General features: G+C 31.6%; 1 protein-coding gene across 1 annotated transcript; it reads left to right on the forward strand.

Moving 5' to 3' along the window:
- The first annotated feature begins 1,890 nt into the window (after window positions 1-1,890).
- mon2 (Mon2 homolog, regulator of endosome-to-Golgi trafficking) lies at window positions 1,891-18,232 on the forward strand. Its single transcript, XM_065502557.1, has 19 exons — window positions 1,891-2,293; window positions 4,222-4,353; window positions 4,461-4,919; window positions 6,777-7,341; window positions 7,406-7,547; window positions 7,608-7,734; window positions 7,799-8,602; window positions 8,672-8,884; window positions 8,957-9,295; window positions 9,352-9,496; window positions 9,560-9,840; window positions 9,910-10,146; window positions 10,217-10,374; window positions 11,407-11,569; window positions 11,637-11,924; window positions 11,992-12,176; window positions 12,235-12,729; window positions 17,584-17,666; window positions 17,747-18,232. Exons 1-19 carry the CDS (start codon window positions 2,150-2,152, stop codon window positions 17,962-17,964), a joined length of 5,178 nt encoding a protein of 1,725 aa, XP_065358629.1. The 5' UTR covers window positions 1,891-2,149; the 3' UTR covers window positions 17,965-18,232.
- The last annotated feature ends 1,686 nt before the right edge of the window (window positions 18,233-19,918 follow it).

Genomic DNA, 19,918 nt, shown 5'->3' on the forward strand with positions numbered 1-19,918 from the left:
TCCCACTCGCATCCCACTAAGGGACTAAAAATATCTTAAAGGAATGGACCTAAGCTTTTTTTTGACTACAAAAAAAATTTTAAAAAAAGGGCCCATTTGGAAAAAAATCGTATTTGCAAAAAAAAAAGTCAAAAATTGTAAGTCTTGAGTTAAAAAATATTTATTTTGATAGATATCCCACTCGCATCCCACTAAGCGACCAAAAGGGTCTTCAAGGATAATATCTAAGCTTTTGTTTGACCTAAAAAAAAAGATTAAAAAAGGGTCCATTTTGAAAAAAAAAAGTCAACAAAGTTTTTGATTTTGCAAAAAAAGTCAAAAATTGTATGTTTTGAGTTACAAAATATTTATTTTGATAGATATCCCACTCGCATCCCACTAAGCGACCAAGTAGGTGTTCAAGGAAAATATCTAAACTTTATTTTAAGAAAAAAAAAAAAAAAAAAAAAAAAAAAAAGAGAAAAAATTTAAAAAAAAAGTCAAAAAAGTTTTTGATTTCGGAAAAAAAATATTAAAAATTTTTTTTTTTTTTTTTTTAATATTTTTTTTCGAAAGATCGAAGAAATAGCTATCTATACTATTTGGGACACATTTTGCTAAGAACAATAGGTAATAAGTTACATGGATAAGAAAAAACCCCTGTTTGACCAAATTGTCAAAATTTTACCCCCTATAACTCAGAGAGTTCTCGACCGATGTTATTGAAAAATTGTGTCTGAGTTACTATCCAATAGAGCTAACCTTGGTGCAAATTTCATCCCGATCGGAAGACATCGATTTCAAAAGTTGGTTCACTTGACATGAAATTCCCCATATATTATTTCGCTAATGGTATTTTAACGGTAAAGGTAATTGCTGTTAATTCGTGGTCTTTATAAAATGTTTATTGTGTCTCGTTTAACCTTTTCCAACACACTGATGCACGACATTACCGACATCATGCATTGGCACACTTGCATTTTTGTGTAGTATTTACTATTTCATTGTCGAGAGTTGTATTTTTATGTATTATATATTTCTGAACAGTGATGCCAACGTATTTGATTTTGTATTAGTTTTGGCAGTTTGAGTTTCGAGAAAAAATTGCTCGGTTGCTATTTAAAATCGAGAAAATCGGTCCACAAATGGCTGAGATATAAGGAAAAAACCAGGACAACCTCGATTTTTGACCTATTTTTGACTAAGTCATTAATATAGACAATATAGATAGCTAATGATAGATATTTCAAAGACCTTTGCAACGACGTATATAACACATAGTAAGTTGGACCTACAATGGGTCAAAATCGGAAAAAATATTTTTTAACCCGAATTTTTTTTTTCAACAAAAGTTTTTTTCGCTAAATATTAAAAAAAAACATAAAAGTTTTTTAAAATTTAAAAAATTTAAAAAAAAAATTTTCAAAAAAATTAAAAAAACAACTGAAAAAAAATTTTGTTTACCTAAAAATATTTAAAAATTTTATTTTGAAATATAATTTGGTGAAGGATATATAAGTTTCGGAGCAGCCGAATAATATAAATAAAATGCGTAAATTTCATGTCTTCATTTATTTTCAGTCCCGTTTTAGATTTTTGCCGTCAGCTGCTTGACCTCTAGGAAATATTTTTACAAAAACAAAATCCATGTTGTTTTTGTAGAGTTGTAGAATTGAGATTATCTGTAATAAATTCGCCTTTAACATGTGTGTAAAAGTTTTACGAAATACACAATAAATAAATACGAAATAGCACGAGTATTTTTTTATTTTTGAATTCTTTACTTTTGGTGGTTTGTTTTTATACTCACTGCTTAATATGAAAAATATTGTTGCGGTTGATTTAATAATTCAATTAGAAAATCTTGTTTTGTTCACAACGTTACGTCAGCTGTCATTCATTGAAGAAAAATCCCAATAAGAAAGAAGAAGCAAGTTTTTTCATACGTAAATATTTTAACAAATTGGAAAAGTGAATAATTTTTTTAACACGTTAAAACAAACAAAATTTTATTTATTTTAAGAAATTCATACAATTTAAACGCATAACAATGCAATACATATAAAATAAAGTGAAAATAAACGAAATAATTACAATAAATTTACATATAGACAGAAAATTACAAGAGGAAAAAGTGTCGGAATAGAAAAAAAAACAAGAATAGAAAAAAATGTCATTTGTGCGTACGGCAGCAGTAGCGGGCGCTGCCACGGCCGGCAGTGCAGAATCGGTGCAAAAATTTGTTGAGGCTTTACAGGCCGATTTCAAAACATTATCGCTGGAAACAAAAAAGAAATATCCACAAATCAAAGAGGTAAAAATTGTTAAATCATGCTTAAGTTATAATTTGATATGGTGGTTTGTCACTATGTGGTTGGTTATGTGGAAATGGTTGCTGCTGCACCCAAATATCGAAATAAACCATTTAATTTGATTTTGTAGTGTGTTTTCGTGTGAAGTGGTTGTTCTACTTTGGGGGGGTTGTTACATACATTTGTATAGTTTGTGGCCCACCGAAGCTACCGGGCAAAATAAATAGTTTTACCGAATATGTTTAATATGCTAATGACTTTCAATTGACATGGTCATATTTTAATTAAGGTTTTTGTAGATAATTGGAGCTTTTGAAAAACTCTTGATTATGGGCGCCAATGAAAAAGAAAAACTTTGAAATATGGGGGTTGGAAAGTTTTTTGAAATATATTTTTCGAGTAGAAACGCTAATTTTATCATATCTTTAATATTTTTATCTGTTAGACACATTTTTTATATCTTTTGAAAGCTTTCAGAAATAGCTTTAAAATGGGATCTAAAGGATCCCAAATTATTAAATTATTTGGTCCCAATTACTGATTTTCGATGTTTGATACAATCATTTTTCAAAAATTGACTTTATAAAGGTTAGAATTATTAAACACAAAATAGTAGCAAAGATTTAGAGCTTTAATTTTAGTTATCGATTTTTATGGTAGTCGAAATGAGGCTTCTTGTAAAATATCAGACTTGATGGTCGAAAGGCTTTTAATTTTAAACTCTGTGGTATGTCGAACAAGGGCTTCCATAAAATTGATTTTTTTGATGACACAAATCGGAAATAAGAAAGAAAAATGTTTCCGTATTTGTCATTACTACAGGCTAATATTTGAAAGATTCCGTATCTCCATCAACCAATCCTGGAATAGTAGGACGAATTGTCAAGTGTTCAAGGCCTTTTGGCCAAAACTGGTTGCAATGCCAACCAAAACACTACTTGAGTTGTATAGGCGTATTCTCAAAATTTAGTAGGAGTGATAACCGGTCACTGCACAATTGGGGCCTTTATTGACAAATGGGATAATAGCACACAGGATTTTTGTAGAATGTAGAGGAGTTGGAGACAGTAGACCACATTATGTGCAATTTCCCGAGGCTACAGAGTCATAGATTTAAATGGCCAGGTAATCGATTTCTAGATGAACTTGTAAGTTTTGCTGACTGTAAATTGAGTAACATCCTATGTATTATCAGGGAAATAGGTTGGCTATTTAAAGGATATTCTACGCGAATTCAAATCTGTAACCACTTTTCCCTCTTTATGCAGACTTGAGTTTTTCTTTTTCCTTTTTCAGGAATGACACACTTTTTCTTTTTATCTGACTTGAAGGGAATCACAATGGGACTTAAGGTCTCGGAGTGGAAGTGCAGATAGTGCACACTCCTTCCAAACTTAACTTAATTTCCTAACTAGAGTTTGTCGATTTTGACATTCTGTATCCCACTTTGTATTCTAAAGGAGTGGCTACAAATTTAATTTTCTTAAAGCCTATGTCCTCCTGTACGATTCGTTAATAAATCATTTTGCAATTAGTCCAGTAGTTTTCCAGTAGTTCTTCCAATGCGATGTAGCTTAATATTCTTTCTTAAAAACCTACCAATTCTCCCCTTTTCCAATTCCCGGTTCTCAATTTATTAAGATTTTTTTAAAATTTCTGTAATTAAAATAAAATATTTAAACCGAAACTTCCTCCAACCGAATACTTATTCATAACTACGTTTAATCTCTTGGCAATATCCACAAAATCTTTAGCTTACATAAAAAAAAAATTGTCCATTACCAACAAATTATAACAAATCATACATAATTGATTTTCTTTTTGTGTTTATTTAGTTTGTTCAAGTATTTTGCCTTGTGTTATTGACATAATTATTTATGCTTGTTTTACATTGATTTGCTTTCTTATGTGTTTCTTTTTCTGCTTTTAGTCCTGTGAAGAGGCAATTTCAAAATTATCCTCAGCTGGCTCGAATCAACAGCAATCTGTGTACTATACCGTCAATCAAATCTTATACCCTTTGGTTCAAGGATGTGAAACGAAAGATTTAAAAATTATTAAAGTAAGTGAGTCATACTCTTCGTTGGACATACAATACTTGCACTTATCTTATCATTAATATTTAATAAAACAAAAATATATATTTCATTTATTTTTACTTTGGCCTAGTTTTGTTTGGGTATGATGCAGCGCCTTATCACCCAGCAGGTGGTTGATCAAAAAGGTGCTCGCTACATAACCGATGCCTTGTGGATGTTAATGGAACACAACATTGAAGAGGTTAAAGTTCTACAGACAGTCACACTGCTTCTCACCACCAACACTGTAGTGCATGGTGATACTTTAGCTAAATCGCTGGTCCTATGTTTCCGTCTGCACTATACGAAAAATTCGACTATTGTTAATACAGCTGGAGCGACTATACGTCAATTGGTGTCGCTGGTTTTTGAGCGTGTATACTTGGAAAAAGATTCTTTAACATCGATTCAGCAAAAAGATTCATCTGGTAATGTGGTTGAAATTGATGTTAGCGATAATAGCGTTACGGGCGGAGGTAATGGTTCTAATATACCAGGCGGTCCCCATGAAATGTCACCCTTTGCTTCGGATGCTTTCTTTTTATTTCAGGTGAGTCTAAAAATCCCCTATTTTTTTTGATGACATACAAATTACACACATTGTTTTTATTTTCGATAAAAGTGTTAACATTTGACTTTATTTTATGTTTTTGTTTTATATTTTTAACATTTGTTATCAGTGGTTTGCATTGTTTTTGATTATAAATATTTAGTTTTCTATAAACTGTTGGCACTGTAATATTTTGTTGATAGTGAAGACTTAAGGAAACTATTTTTTGCTTGTGTAATCATTATCATCATAATACTGCTGCATTTAATCAGAATATGGCGTCACATGTTAATTTTCAAATGTATTAAGAAAATCAACTGCACACATACACATTTATATAGATTTCATTGGAAATTTTATTTATTAATTACCTTACTGATCACTACTTAATTAAAAGCTATTTAAATTTATATATTTGTTTAATTCCCTACATCAAACATCACATATACAGTGGTGGCCAGGAATTTAAGACAAAAATTGTTTGCTAAATTCCATGTAATTGTCAATTATTTTTTCAAATATTTCCACAAATATTTATGCATGAGGACTGTTTTAACACACAAATGTGTTTTATTCGACTGTGTCAATTCATACATATTCACCATGAACACATAAAATTTTTCTACTACTTGACCAAACAATTTTTTTTTTTAAATAAACATATTTATCACATTTATATCATTATAATTTTATTATTATAAAATATTCGGACCAAATTTCGTATTTTTAGTTCCATTAGTTTCGGTCATATCTTGTTATTAACAGCGGATGTTCGCTGAGGTGGGTCAACGTATTTCCACATATCTTTGTCCATATATGTTTTACCGATTTTTCGAAACATTTTTCAGAAACTAGAAACATTAATAATAAATTTCATACCCTTAGAGGTCCTTTTATTTTGGCTCTATCGCACTTAAAATTCTGTTGATGAAAAAATTCAAGTATTTGTCTTAAATTGGTGGCCACCACTGTATATACATCACGCTATTTAAAAATCGTGATATTCTTTATTAATCTGTTCTAAATTCATGCTATTCTGTATGAAACATTTTCCAAATCATGATATTCCTTAGGAATTGGTTTCTAAATCATGCTATTTCCATGATTTATTAAAAGCTGTTGCAATTTGATCCTATTTTATAGAAACCGGGTTTAAATTCATGCTAATTTATAGGAATATGATAATTCTTGTAGCTATTCTCTAGAAACCGCTATTCTATACAAACCGGTTTCCATTTCATGCTATTCTATACAAACCGGTTTCCATTTCATGCTATTCTATAGAAACCGGTTTCCATTTCATGCTATTCTATAGAAACCGGTTTCCATTTCATGCTATTCTATAGAAACCGGTTTCCATTTCATGCTATTCTATAGAAACCGGTTTCCATTTCATGCTATTCTATAGAAACCGGTTTCCATTTCATGCTATTCTATAGAAACCGGTTTCCATTTCATGCTATTCTATAGAAACCGGTTTCCATTTCATGCTATTCTATAGAAACCGGTTTCCATTTCATGCTATTCTATAGAAACGGGTTTCCATTTCATGCTATTCTATAGAAACCGGTTTCCTATTCATGCTATTCTATAGAAACCGGTTTCCTATTCATGCTATTCTATAGAAAACGGTTTCACTTTCATGCTATCGTTTTTCAAATCGGCTAGTTTCTGCTATTCTATAAAAAACGGTTTCCAATTATGCTTTTCTATAGAAACTAGAATCCATTTCATGATATTCTACATAATACGTGTTCAAATTTATGCTTTTCTTTACAAATTGTTTGTATGCTCATCCAGTTCATGGTAATCTTTACAAAACACTAATTTCTTAACATCTACAAACTCTTTTTTTAGGATTTGGTACATTTGGTTAATGCCGATCCCCCTTTGTGGCTTGTGGGCATGAATGAAATGACACGGACTTTTGGTTTAGAGCTGTTGGAAGCTGTTTTAACTAATTTCAGTGCTGTATTCCATGAAAATCGTGATTTTCGTTTGCTACTCAAAGAACGGGTCTGTGCTTTGGTCATTAAATTGTTTTCACCCAATGTGAAACATCGTGCATTGCCCACACAAAATGTTAATGGTAATGCCAATACACCAAGCGATAAACCCTACTTTCCCATTAGTATGCGCCTACTAAGACTGGTGGCGATATTGATACAGAAATATCATACCATACTGGTGACAGAATGTGAAATATTTCTATCGTTGATTATCAAATTTCTGGATCCTGATAAGCCACACTGGCAGCGGGCCTTGGCACTGGAGGTCATACATAAATTGGCTACGAAACCTTCGCTGGTGGCATTCTTTTGCAAATCGTATGATTGTAAGAATCATGCAACAAATATTGTGCAAGATATGATTACCTCATTGGGTACTTATGTGCGTTATTCGTTAATAAATTCAGCGGCATGTAAGTAGAGTTAGAGAGTAAAGTTGTGTTTATGTTTATATTATTGGGTTTTTGATATTTTCAGTATTGAATGGCCAACAGAATGGTGCCCAACAATTGAATACTTTAACGGCACATAATTCAAACAATCAATGTGGTTTTGTGTTTCGTGGTGCCTATATGCCCTTGGTGGCCACATTTGCACCGGGTTTGGCTAAGGCAGTCTAGTAAGTATTTTTTTTAGAGACAGCTTAAGAAATTCTTTATTGTTTGGTGTTATATTATAGTTTGGAAATGTTGGATAAGTTGGAGGCCCCCAATATACCCGACAGTTATGGCATTTCAGTGGCCTATGCCATACTTTTGGATATAACACGCTCCATAGGAGGTGTTATACAACGTACACCAGAAGTGGTAAATAAAGAGAGAGAGAGTGAGATTTAAAATGATTTAATGATTGATACATTTAATTTTTCAGCATCCCACTCATAATATGGCAGTTATTACTGAGGAAGAACATAAACCTTTATGTTTGCAACTAATAAATTCCAGCTGGTCTGGTTTATTATCAGCATTTGTACCCTTAGTTGATGCTTCCATAGATGAAGCCACCACCGATAACATTTTAAAAGCCATGCAAAATTACGCTGCTTTGTGTGGCATTATGGATTTACTTAATCCACGAGATGCTTTCATTATGGCCATATGTCGTGCTTCATTTCCACCCCACTATGCCATGTCCATATTTGCCAATAATCCACACATGGATGTTGATCTGCGCTGTCACACCCGTTCGAATAGTCAAGATTTGAACAATCAATTCATGAGCACTTGCCAAGACACGGGCGATTTTCGCCAGCAAATTGTGGCGGTGGGCACACCACTGCCTAGTGCTTCGCTGCCACACAGTGTGATGCAGGCACCCGTCATGTTGACTACCAAAAATTTGCAATGCATGCGTGCCATATTGTTTTTGGCTCACAGCAATGGCAGTATTTTGGGCACATCCTGGCATATTGTCTTACAGACACTGCAACATTTGGTGTGGATATTGGGTTTGAAACCGTCGACGGGTGGCAGTTTGCAGGCATTCCCCAAGCCTGCCGTAGAGGCCAATGTGGGCATACAAACAGCTGTAATGGCTGATCTACCAGTATTATCACAAATGTTAAGTCAACTATTCGAATCAAGTCAGTATTTGGATGATGTGGCTTTGCATCATCTAATTGATGCTTTGTGTAAATTGTCGCATGAGGCCATGGAATTGGCTTATGCCAATAGGGTAAGTTAATGTGGTGGCTAGTAAGTGATGTATAGAAAATATATTTAAATGTTTTGTTTTTGGTTACAGGAACCCTCTCTGTTTGCAGTGGCCAAACTGTTGGAGACAGGTTTGGTTAATATGCCTCGCATAGAGGTTTTATGGCGTCCTTTAACTAATCATTTATTGGAAGTTTGCCAACACCGTCACATACGTATGCGAGAATGGGGCGTAGAGGCCATAACATATTTGGTGAAGTCTGCTTTGCAATACAAACACAGTCAACCCTTAAAGGAAAATATGGTAAAAACATAATCTTACATTTTAGTGAATGCAAATACAATTCAATTTAATTGTTTGTCTTATTTTAATTAGAATTTGCAAACCATGCTTTTAAGTCCTCTCTCCGAATTGTCTACGGTGCCCCATGCTGATGTTCGGCAAAGACAATTGGACTGTGTTCTGCAAATATTGAATGGAGCTGGTGAGATATTATCGTTTGGATGGCCAGCTATTATCGAGATAATAGGCGCTGTAAATGAGCATCATGGTGAACCCTTGATACGTACTGCATTTCAATGTTTACAATTGGTTATAACCGATTTTCTGACCGTTATGCCCTGGCGCTGCTTGCCCTTGTGTATCAGCACGGCGGCCAAGTTTGGTTCGCAAACGCAGGAATTAAATATTTCCCTAACGGCCATAGGTTTAATGGTAAGATTAAAGTATTTTTTGTTTGAAGATAAAAGTTTTAAATTTTTCATTTTTAGTGGAACATCTCTGACTTTTTTAATCAAAATCAAGACAAATTAATGTCTACCCAGGTGGATGATTCTACCATATTACCAGATTTTCCTGGTACTGTTAAAATGCCACAATTTGATAAGCTGTGGATGTGTTTATATGCCAAATTAGGTAATTATTGTTTTAATAAAAAGATAATTTGGAAAATAAATTAAATAAAATTATTGGTGACAGGTGAACTTTGTGTTGATTCTCGTCCTGCGGTACGCAAATCGGCTGGCCAGACATTATTTTCTACCATATCGGCCCATGGTAGTCTTTTGAATCCGCCCACCTGGCAGGCTTTGGTATGGCAGGTTCTATTTCCCTTGCTGGACAATGTTAGAGCTCTCTCCAGCTCGGCTAGCAATGAGAAAGTGGATGCCAGCGGCAATATTTTAATACATCATTCCCGTAATACCGCCCAAAAGCAATGGGCTGAAACTCAAGTGTTGACTTTATCAGGTGTTTGCAGGGTAAGGTTTCTTGCATATGATTATATTATATTTACAATAAATCCCTTTAATTTGTTTTTATCTGTCAAGGTTTTCAACACCAAACGCGATTTAATACAAATGCTGGGCGATTTCGATCGTGCCTGGTCTCTAATATTGGAATTCATACAAAATGCTGCTTTAAGCAAAAATGGTGAAGTATCATTGGCGGCTTTGAAATCTCTGCAAGAAATTATGTATCATAATGCGGATAACAAACAGTGTAGCAATAAAACTGAGGCCGCTGGCGGTGACAAAGCTAAATTGAAAAGTGAAGAAATTTGGAATGTAAGTTAACTAACATCCATTATATTTTTATAGGAGTTTTAATTTTGTGGGTGTTTTTTTGGTTTTTAAGATCGCTTGGAAAATTTGGCTTAACATTGGCATGGAGAGCACCAAAATGTCGGCTAAATCTCAAGATTCTACGCAGGATGAATTCTATATACCCAGCCAGGCCTATTTGACGGCATTAATGCAAATATTCCCAGCCATATTTCAGCAAATACAGAAAAGGTAAGACAGCAACAATCACACAAATAATTGATACTATATCAGAGAACATCAAGAAGAAAAAAGTAGTGAAATAAAGTAATTAACAGAGTTACTGAACTAAAAGAACGAAAGGAACTTGTTCTCTTAATGAACTATTTTGTATTGTGGGTCTTTTCGTTCCTTTGAACTAGTTCGCCCATCATCCATACTCAAAAGTAATAGTTTTCTCATGAAATTGTTGAAATAAAATAACTAACAGAGTTATTGAACTAAAAGAACGAAAGGAACTTGTTCACTGAATCAACTATTTAGTATTGTGGGTCTTTTAGTTCCTTTGAATTAGTTCGCCCATCATCGATACTTAAGAGTAATAGTTTTTCTCATTAAATTGGTAAAATAAAATAACTTTCAGATTTACTGAACTAAAATAAAGAAGGGAACTTGTTCACTTAAGGAATTATTTAGTATTTAGAACTTTAGTTCCTTTGAACTAGTTCGCCCATCATCCATACTCAAGAATAATAGTTTTCTCATGAAATTGGTGAAATAAAATAACTAACAGAGTTACTGAACTAAAAGAAAGAAATGAACTTGCTCACCAAAAAAACTATTTTGAATTGTAGGTCTTTTAGTTCCTTTGAACTAGTTCACCCATCATCCATACTCAAGAATAATAGTTTTCTCATGCAATTGTTGAAATAAAATAACCAACAGTGTTACAGAGCTAAAAGAACGAAATGAATTTGGTCACAAAAACAACTGTTTCGGTTCCTTTGAATTAGTTCGCTCATGATCTATACTCAAGAGGAAATAATCAGTGACATTAAATAACTAATAGAGTTACAGAACTAAATAAATGAAAGGAACTTATTCACAAAAAATAGTATTTACCATTGTAGACCTTCAATTCCTTTGAACTAGTTCGCTGATGATTCATACTCAATAATAAAGCACTAGAATCCTAAGAGAGTTAAAGAAAACATATTAAACTGAAAAATTTACAAAGATCTTTTACATTTATTTAACTCTTTACTCTTCTTATTCTTTCTGCAGATTTAAGCCAGCCGATTTTGATAAATTTTGTACAGTCTTAACCAATGCCGTTTGTATACCCGTACAAACCGAAGCAGTTCCTTATATAATGTCTTCAGTATCGGACTCATTATTAACCCCACTACACGATAGTATCCTAGAATGTATGGAATTGATACAGAAGGTAATTGAAACTAAAACACAATTCTTTACACTTACAATACTTAACTTAATCAAATATTAAACTTTAGGAAGCCACAAAAGATGAATCCAATTTAAGTCATATGATTCCTGCAATATTCCGTCAATTGTTGGTGTTTAGTAAATTTGCCTGTACGCCACCAACGTTGCAGGTGAGCGAACAGCATAAATATGCCAAAACAACGAATCATTATGGTAACAATAGTTCGGTGGAAGTTGTAAGCATGAATTACATACCATTTGGTGAGAAATCTATAAGTATATGCGTGAAATTGTATCAAACGACAGCCATGGAGGAGTCTGTAATGCAAGAGCATATTTTACATGAAATAATTAAGGTAAAACAAAAAACATTAAATTTAAATTGTATTTTTAATGACCTGGTTTATTATTATATTAATTTAGGCTCTGCGCACTCCCTTGGCTATGAAATATAAATGTTTGGCCTCCACTACTTGGAAACTAGCGATCTCAAGTTTAATAACTGTTTTACATACCGGCTTAAAAGTGGCTAGAGCGAAACCAAATCATTTTACCGGCATGTGGGATGATCTAGCCGATACTTTGGATAAATTCTTATTCCCTCAAAGGTAAATTCTTACAAATTATAAAAATTCAATAAAAATAATTATATTTATTTATGTACAGTGTCTGCACCATTGAAGATCGTGGCCTTGAAGAAATTGTCTTAGACGAAACCATCGATTGTCAAGTTATCGAATTATTACGTGATGAAGTTTTGCCTTATGCCCATGAAATGCCTCATCAATTTATTATGCAAATTGTGGTTTTACTCAACAAGGGCTCCATACATTCCGCTTCTGATACGAATATTTGCTATGAATCTGATTGGAAATTACGCGAGATTTTCGCCAAAACATGCTTTGAAACTCTGTTGCAATTTTCTCTTTTGGATGATAATTGCAATAATAATCGATCTTCTGGTTCCAACTCTACATTGGCATCGAGCTCGGCGGTTAGTGCTTTGAATGCTAATATCGCTAATGCTGTTGGTGGTGCGGGTAGTGGTGGCAAAGATTTTGCTGGTCGTTTGGCTGTAACAGCTTTGTTGCATCGTTTCCAGGAGGTATTGAAACGTTTTAACGATGACGAAAGACAAAGTGGGAAGTGTCCTTTGCCAAGGTGAGTTTTTTTTATTATTTCCACAATGTCTATTTGTCAGGCTATAGATTATATTTATATTGGCGCAAATCCTAAAAGATATAGATGTGAATTAGTTGATTTCAGTACTAACGGACAACTGTTGATTGAGATACGATTTACTAACCCCTATGATAATTTATTTACGACAAATCTGGCAAATATACTTTTTGCAATTCAAAATTAGCCAAATCCATCTATAAATGTCTGATATAATTTAACAAAAATCTGGAGCACAGATTTTTTAGACGCAATAGTCCCTTAATGTCAGATATTTTAAAATCGAATCCGAATAACGATTTCGTTTTTAAACGAATTCACATATTTATTTTGGTGTTCTGTAAATCGAATCCACATGATTCACACGTTTTACTTTCGTACAACACCGTGCGATTTGCAGAACATACATTTTTTAACTATTCCTTGTTAAATATTGCTCGTTTTTGAAATCACAATCATATATTGCACTTTTTTCAAATATACTTTCATTTGAACAGCCTCACATGTCTATAAAAGCATTATATAATTTAAGTATATCCTTCTGACCGCCTGTCTGCTGGTTGAAAAATATTTTTCGAAGTTCCTCGATAACTTATCTTATCTTTATGTTGATTAATTTTAGAAAAATCGACGTCTCTAAATTAGAGATCGAAACCAAAAACCGGTCAACCGGTTTTTTCATCTCCGGTTTCGGTTTTTTCCACCGGTTTCGGTTTTTTGACAAACCGGTTTTTGTAAGACGGTTAACCGGTTTTAATGAAATATAGGCTGACTTCATAAACGCATTTTGCAAAGCAACGCTGCCATGCATAGCGTTCATAAACGCGATTGATTTTGTTTTGGCAATGTCGCAAGTTCATTATTGTATGGCAATGCTTGTCCATGCGCAGCATCTGTCAAATTTGTGAATTGTTTTTATTTATGATTCTTTACAAAACATTTATGTGTTCATGAATGTCACAAAGTATTGCTTTGCCTTGTAATTGCTTTGCATTACTGCGTTTATGAAGTCGGCCATATTTTCTAAAGCTCATTTAATCATATATAAAGACTTTGATACCATTTTTAAAAATATTGATTTATTTTATAGAAAATTATAGCATTTGACTATATTTCGTAAAAGATATAAAATAATTGCATAAATATAGAGCCTTAAGAATTCAAAAATGCTAAATTTCCGAAGATTTTGTACACAATTCTTAACACATTTCCTATTAGCGTCCACAAATAAAAATAAATTTAAGGAGACCTTTTTCATATTAAATAAAAATTTAATATAAACCGGTTAACCGGTTTTTTTGAAGATAAAAACCGAATCCGTTTAACCGGTATTTTTAAAAGGCAATAATCAAAACCGGTTTTTTCAAAAACACACTTTTTCGGTTAAACCGGTTTTTCAAATTTACGGGTTTTTGGACATTCAACTCTAAATAGACAAAAAACGTGAAATTCGTATAAATCAAAAATTTTATTAAAACCATATTTTTTTTTAGCAAAAAATCTCAAATATTACCAAAATAGCCAAAAAATTAATTTGACAAAAATCTCCAAATTTCAAAAAATATCACCATTTTCACAAAATCTCTAATTTAATCCATTTTATCAAATAATCGCTGATTCCACAGAAAATCTAATATTTCATAAAAAGGTTATAATCACCCCTATCGGCAATAACATGTGAAATTTTGTTCCCATGAAATATCCATTTCCCTCGAAGGGAAAATTGCTATCGGGAATATCACGATGAACTTTACATTCACAATAGTTGATTTTGTTTATTGTTTACAAAATTCCATCTAAAAAATTCACAACATGGGGAATTTTTTCACGTGAACAAAGTTTATGAATGAAAAAAGGAAAAGGGAAAATATTTCATGTGAAATATTATTTCGATATTAAAAAATAGCTCATTCTTCTTACAAAAAAACAGGAATATTTTAAAAAAAATCGCCTAATCTAAAAAAAAAACGCCAAAAAATTATAAAAAAACAAATTAAAATTCGTAAAAACTTCGTAATTTAATAAAACAATAAAAAGCTTCTTTACTTAAAAAAATTTAAAAATCTTTAATTTTACAAATAAATACAAATAAATTCTGAAAAATATAAATTGTTATAAAAATCGCCAATTCAAAAAAAAAATCGCCAAATTAAAAATAAATTAAAAACTTCGTTTTTTTCACTAAAATCGCCTAATTAAAATAAAAAACATTAAAATTTATGCTAAATTTTATAAAAACTTGATTGAAAAAATTTGAAATTTTGAATTCGTTAAAAAATTGTTAATTTTGCATAAAAAAATAAAAGCAAAATTCTGAAAAATTTAAAATTTTATAAGGAGTGAGATCGAAAAATTCTTAACACACGTTTTTCATTACATTTTTTAACCCAAGTATTATTTGAATTTTTTTTTGATCAAGTTACCTTTGAAAAACATGTCAGTTATTATGTGTAATGTCAATTATATTAATTTTTTTGTTAATCTGATTAAAATGAGTGACCAGAAAAAAGTGCGTACTGAAATTATTAAATATTTTCAACAAAACCCAACTTGGTCTTACAAAAAGTTGGCCAAGCATACAAAGGTCTGCCGTCAAACTGTTTCCAATGTTATTAAACAGTACCGGGAGAACTTGTCAGTTGATAGAAAACCTGGTTCAGGTAGAAGGAATGGTCCACATGATGTTTCTAAAGCCAAAAAAATAGAACGCATTTTCAAAAGAGCTCCCAACACATCCGGTAGGAAAGCAGCCCGGTTAGCTCAGTGCTCGGACTATTTGGTACGAAAAGTTAAAGCTAATGCAGGTTTAAAAACATACAAGGCTCAAAAAGTTCCTGACAGGAACGCTACTAAAAATTTAGAGGCCAAAAACAGAGCACGGAAATTGAAGTCAAGTTTTATAAAAAAATATTCTTGCTGCATAATGGATGACGAAACGTATGTTCTGGCAGATTTTTCGCAACTTCCAGGTCAAAAATTTTATGTTGCTGATGCTCGAGGGAATGTTGAAGAAAAGTTTAGGACCCAAAAGCAGACAAAATTTCCCAGAAAGTTCTTGGTATGGCAAGCAATATGCAGTTGCGGCAAAAGAAGCCACTCATTTGTTACAACGGGCTCTATAAATACCGAAATTTACATCAAGGAATGTTTACAAAAAAGGCTGCTTCCATTCATAAGACTTCATAATGTGTCCACTTATTTTTGGCCTGACTTGGCATCCTGTCACTATGGCAAACAAGCCCTTGAGTGGTACAAGAACAATAATGTGGTATTTGTACCAAGAGAGGCAAATCCTCCAAACTGCCCGGAGCTAAGGCCAGTGGAGAGATATTGGGCTCTTGTTAAAAGAGAATTGAAGAGTACAAAAAAGGTGTCCAAAAGTGTGGTAGATTTTAAACGGAGATGGACTACATGTTCGAGCAAAGTGACAGAAAGCACTATAAAAACGTTAATGGAAGGGTTTCCGAAAAAGGTTCAAAATTTCATCACTAGTGATTAAAACTATAAAAATAATTTTTTTTGTAAATTGTAATAATAATTTCAATCAAATAAAAAAAAAATTAAAGCTGTAAGTTTAGTGGTTTCTTTTTTATAAACATATATGTATGTTAAGAATTTTTCGATCTCACTCCTTAAAACTCAAAAACATCACAAAAAATCGACTAATTTAACAAAAATAATCAAAACACAAAAAAAGAATTGAACAAAATTAATGTTGAAAAAAGCTTTGAATTTAATAAAAAATCTTCAATTTCAGAAAAAACGCGAAATCCGTAAAATCTTCCTTAATTTCACAAAAAAAGTCTAACTAATAACCAGAGATCGAAAATAACGGGTTCACTTTCATTTCAATGGTAAATTCTCATTCGCAGCCATTTAAAAATAATTTTTTGTGATATATCACTGAGAGAGTGATTTATTCGAGAACATTTTAGGTTTGGGGTTGAGAGAAACAGAAAAGAAACAAACACAAATAATCTGGATGAGTGATTTATAATTTATTTTTTTCGTAAACGTCAGCTTGTGACTTTTATTTGCGAACATGAAAAATAAATCGCAAAAATTCATTTGATGCAAATCAACGCTTAAATATATAAAATTTATAGAAAGATTTACAACAAATTAAAAAAAAAATCATATTTCTGTTACTCAGACTTCATTACTTCATACTTATCGTATTATTTCCATAATTTGTTAAAAAATGTTATTGTATGTACAACTAAAAGAGAAAATAACAGTTATTAAGAACAAGAACAAATGAATTGTTTATTTCGAGTTATTTTCGATCTCTGCTAATAACAAAACAATCGACTAATTAACAAGTAAGAGAGCTATATTCGACTGTGCCGAATCATATATACCCTTCGCCAAATTATACTTAAAAATGTTTTATTTCAATATTTTTATTTAAACAAAATTAATTTTTTTTTTAATTTTTAAAAAATTTTTTTTTGGAAAATGAATTTATACAAAAAAAAATTTTGATGAGAAAAATATTTTTCCCGATTTTGACCCTATATCCTTATATACATCGTTGCAATGGTCTTTGAAATATCTATCATAAGATATCCATATTGTCTATATTAATGACTTAGTAATCCAGATGTAGATTAAAAATAGGGCAAAAATCGAGGTTGTCCAGGTTTTTTCATTATATCTCAGCCATTTATGGGCCGATTTTGTCGATTTTAAATAGCAACCGATTTTAAAATTCACAAAACATTACCAATTCAAATATAAATCGCTACTTTTTAAAAAGATCAAAATGCATAAAAATTTATTTTGTACTAGCAATCTTTTAATTACTCAACTTTAATATTTTTAAACCTTTTACAGATTTCGTTTATCGGAAATATCGTTTGTTTTAAAAGCCATTGCCACTTTGGTAATCTCTATGAAAAAGGCACCAGCCTCTAAAGGTAAGACTCAGCGAACAATTTTAAAAACAAGTCATTTACATATTTTAAATCATTATTAAATAATTTATTTATTATTTTAGTTAATAAACCCGCTTGGGATCAATTGATTGGTCTCTATCCCTATTTGGTGGATTGTACCACAACCACATCGCCCGAAGTATCACGTTCTTTAAGGGAAGCTTTACTGCAATACACCGATTTATTGCAGGCGCCAAAATGTTTAACTAACGATACCAACACCAACCTTTCCCCAACAAACGAATTGACACAACAACAACAATCGAATGGACAAGAGTGAAAACATTTTAACATTTAAGATAAACAATATACATAATAATAATAATAATATTTTAAAATTTTTGGAGACTCGTCGTAATATTTATTTTCTTAATTTTTTGTTTTCCAAAAAAAAAATAATTCCAAAAATGAAATTTAAGTTTAAAATTTTTAATTTCGCCCCCCAAAAGAAACCGAAGCAAATGATAAAATACATAAATAATATGTTAGATATTAAAAAAAAGATTAAAAAAAAATAAACAAACAGTAAATAGCAATTATACATACAACTTTATATACACTTTAAACTATTGTACTACACATGACTATTTGTTTATATACATCCATACTTATTTACATATGTATAAGTATGTACGTATGTAGTACATAATATACAAAACTTAAATAACAAAACCAAACTAAAATTTTAAATAATAAACTAAATAATAACCTGTGTGTCTTGAGAGAAATCGATTTTGAAGCTTAAATTTCTTAAAAACCAGTCAATTTGTTAATTTCTTTATTAGATGACTTATGCTTTCTTTAGTATTACCTTTATCGTTCCCAAATGTTTGCTAAATCGTTTGCTTAGATGACCATGATGACGCATGTACTTATGGGTCCTTAGTAGTAGTTGTATGTTTTTATATTTAATTAGCGTCAATCAAATTGTGCCAATTCCTTAAATATCGTTTAAGGACTAGAAGTAAATGCTACACTACCTAATCAAAAATAGCTGTTCAAAGAGACATTACCCATTTCCCGCCTTAACAAGTTTAAATATTAGGTTAATTCATGTCAAAATTATATGACCTTGTGAAATTGAGAACTTTTGTTTTGAGCGAAAGTTTGTAATTTCCCAACATTGAAGTGAACACCTTCCTTGTCACAATCACTAAATATTATAACCTTTAATTTGTTTCAAATGGTCATCTGAGCTACGAAATGTAAGCTGGGTTTTAATATTAACTTAATAAGCTGCTGATTAATGCTTGAAAACGTCAGATAATATTTCCAACTGGGTGAGTCATTTCATTATTATTCTAAATTAAACCCAAACATCTTTTGAAATAGCTGCAACAATTTCCATTTTTAAGAAACTATTATTTAATATTCAAAACGATTTTTCTCATAATATAACAGAATAATGCTACTGATCCCGAACTAGTCAGATTTACAGATTTTAATCCGAATTCAAAAAAAACTCATTCCTTTAAATTCTGACTAAAACCTTATTATATGACTGACTAGGTATGGTGAACAGTGAACATAAATATTTACTAAAAAAATACAGTGGAAGCCTTATAAAATTGGTCTCAGTTGACATCTCGTAACTGACAACTTTTCATGACATGAGTTAATGACACATGTTAAAAATAATTGTCGGTAACGAGGTATCAACAAGTTACCATCAATATATTTTAGAAATTGAGCAGAGTGTTGGTATGTCGCCAGCAAAACTTCGAATTAATTCTATTTGAGTTTAATTCATAAAAAATTCTTAATTTTGAATTAAAAAATGTCTGCCATTTATTGCATAAATTCATTCCCAAAATCTAATTCTTTAGCAAGGCGATTTTGAAGGTGACGACGAACTACAACATGTACTTTGTTGTTGTTAAAATATAATAGAACTGTAAAAGTTGCCTGTTGTTGTTTTTGCTTTTGGTTTTGTTATATTTTTCGCCACAACAAACCCAAGTGAATTGACAGTTTAAACATCTAACAAATGAATAATAAAAATAATCAGCTGTTCTTCTGAGGTAACGTTCTATTATAAATTCGCCTCGTTCTTTAGCTTTATCCAAAGGCTTTTATTTGAATATAATTCTTTAATCATTGAATTAACTCATAATGAAATTAGTTCATAATTTCATCCTTTGAAATATTTAATTTTTGTTAATTGAAATCGAATACAAATTGAATTAAACTTTTTTTCTTTATTGAATTCATGAATTGAAAAAAAGTTGAATTTA

Source organism: Calliphora vicina, chromosome 2, assembly GCF_958450345.1.
Source record: "Calliphora vicina chromosome 2, idCalVici1.1, whole genome shotgun sequence".
NCBI lineage: Eukaryota > Metazoa > Arthropoda > Insecta > Diptera > Calliphoridae > Calliphora > Calliphora vicina.

Bases quoted from the DNA above. Each gene is read 5' to 3' on its own strand.
- mon2 (XM_065502557.1), top strand. From the start codon at position 2,150: ATGTCATTTGTGCGTACGGCAGCAGTAGCGGGCGCTGCCACGGCCGGC. The intron at 8,603-8,671 runs GTAAGTTAATGT...TTTTGGTTACAG, and splicing joins AATTGGCTTATGCCAATAGG to GAACCCTCTCTGTTTGCAGT. The intron at 9,841-9,909 runs GTAAGGTTTCTT...TTATCTGTCAAG, and splicing joins CTTTATCAGGTGTTTGCAGG to GTTTTCAACACCAAACGCGA.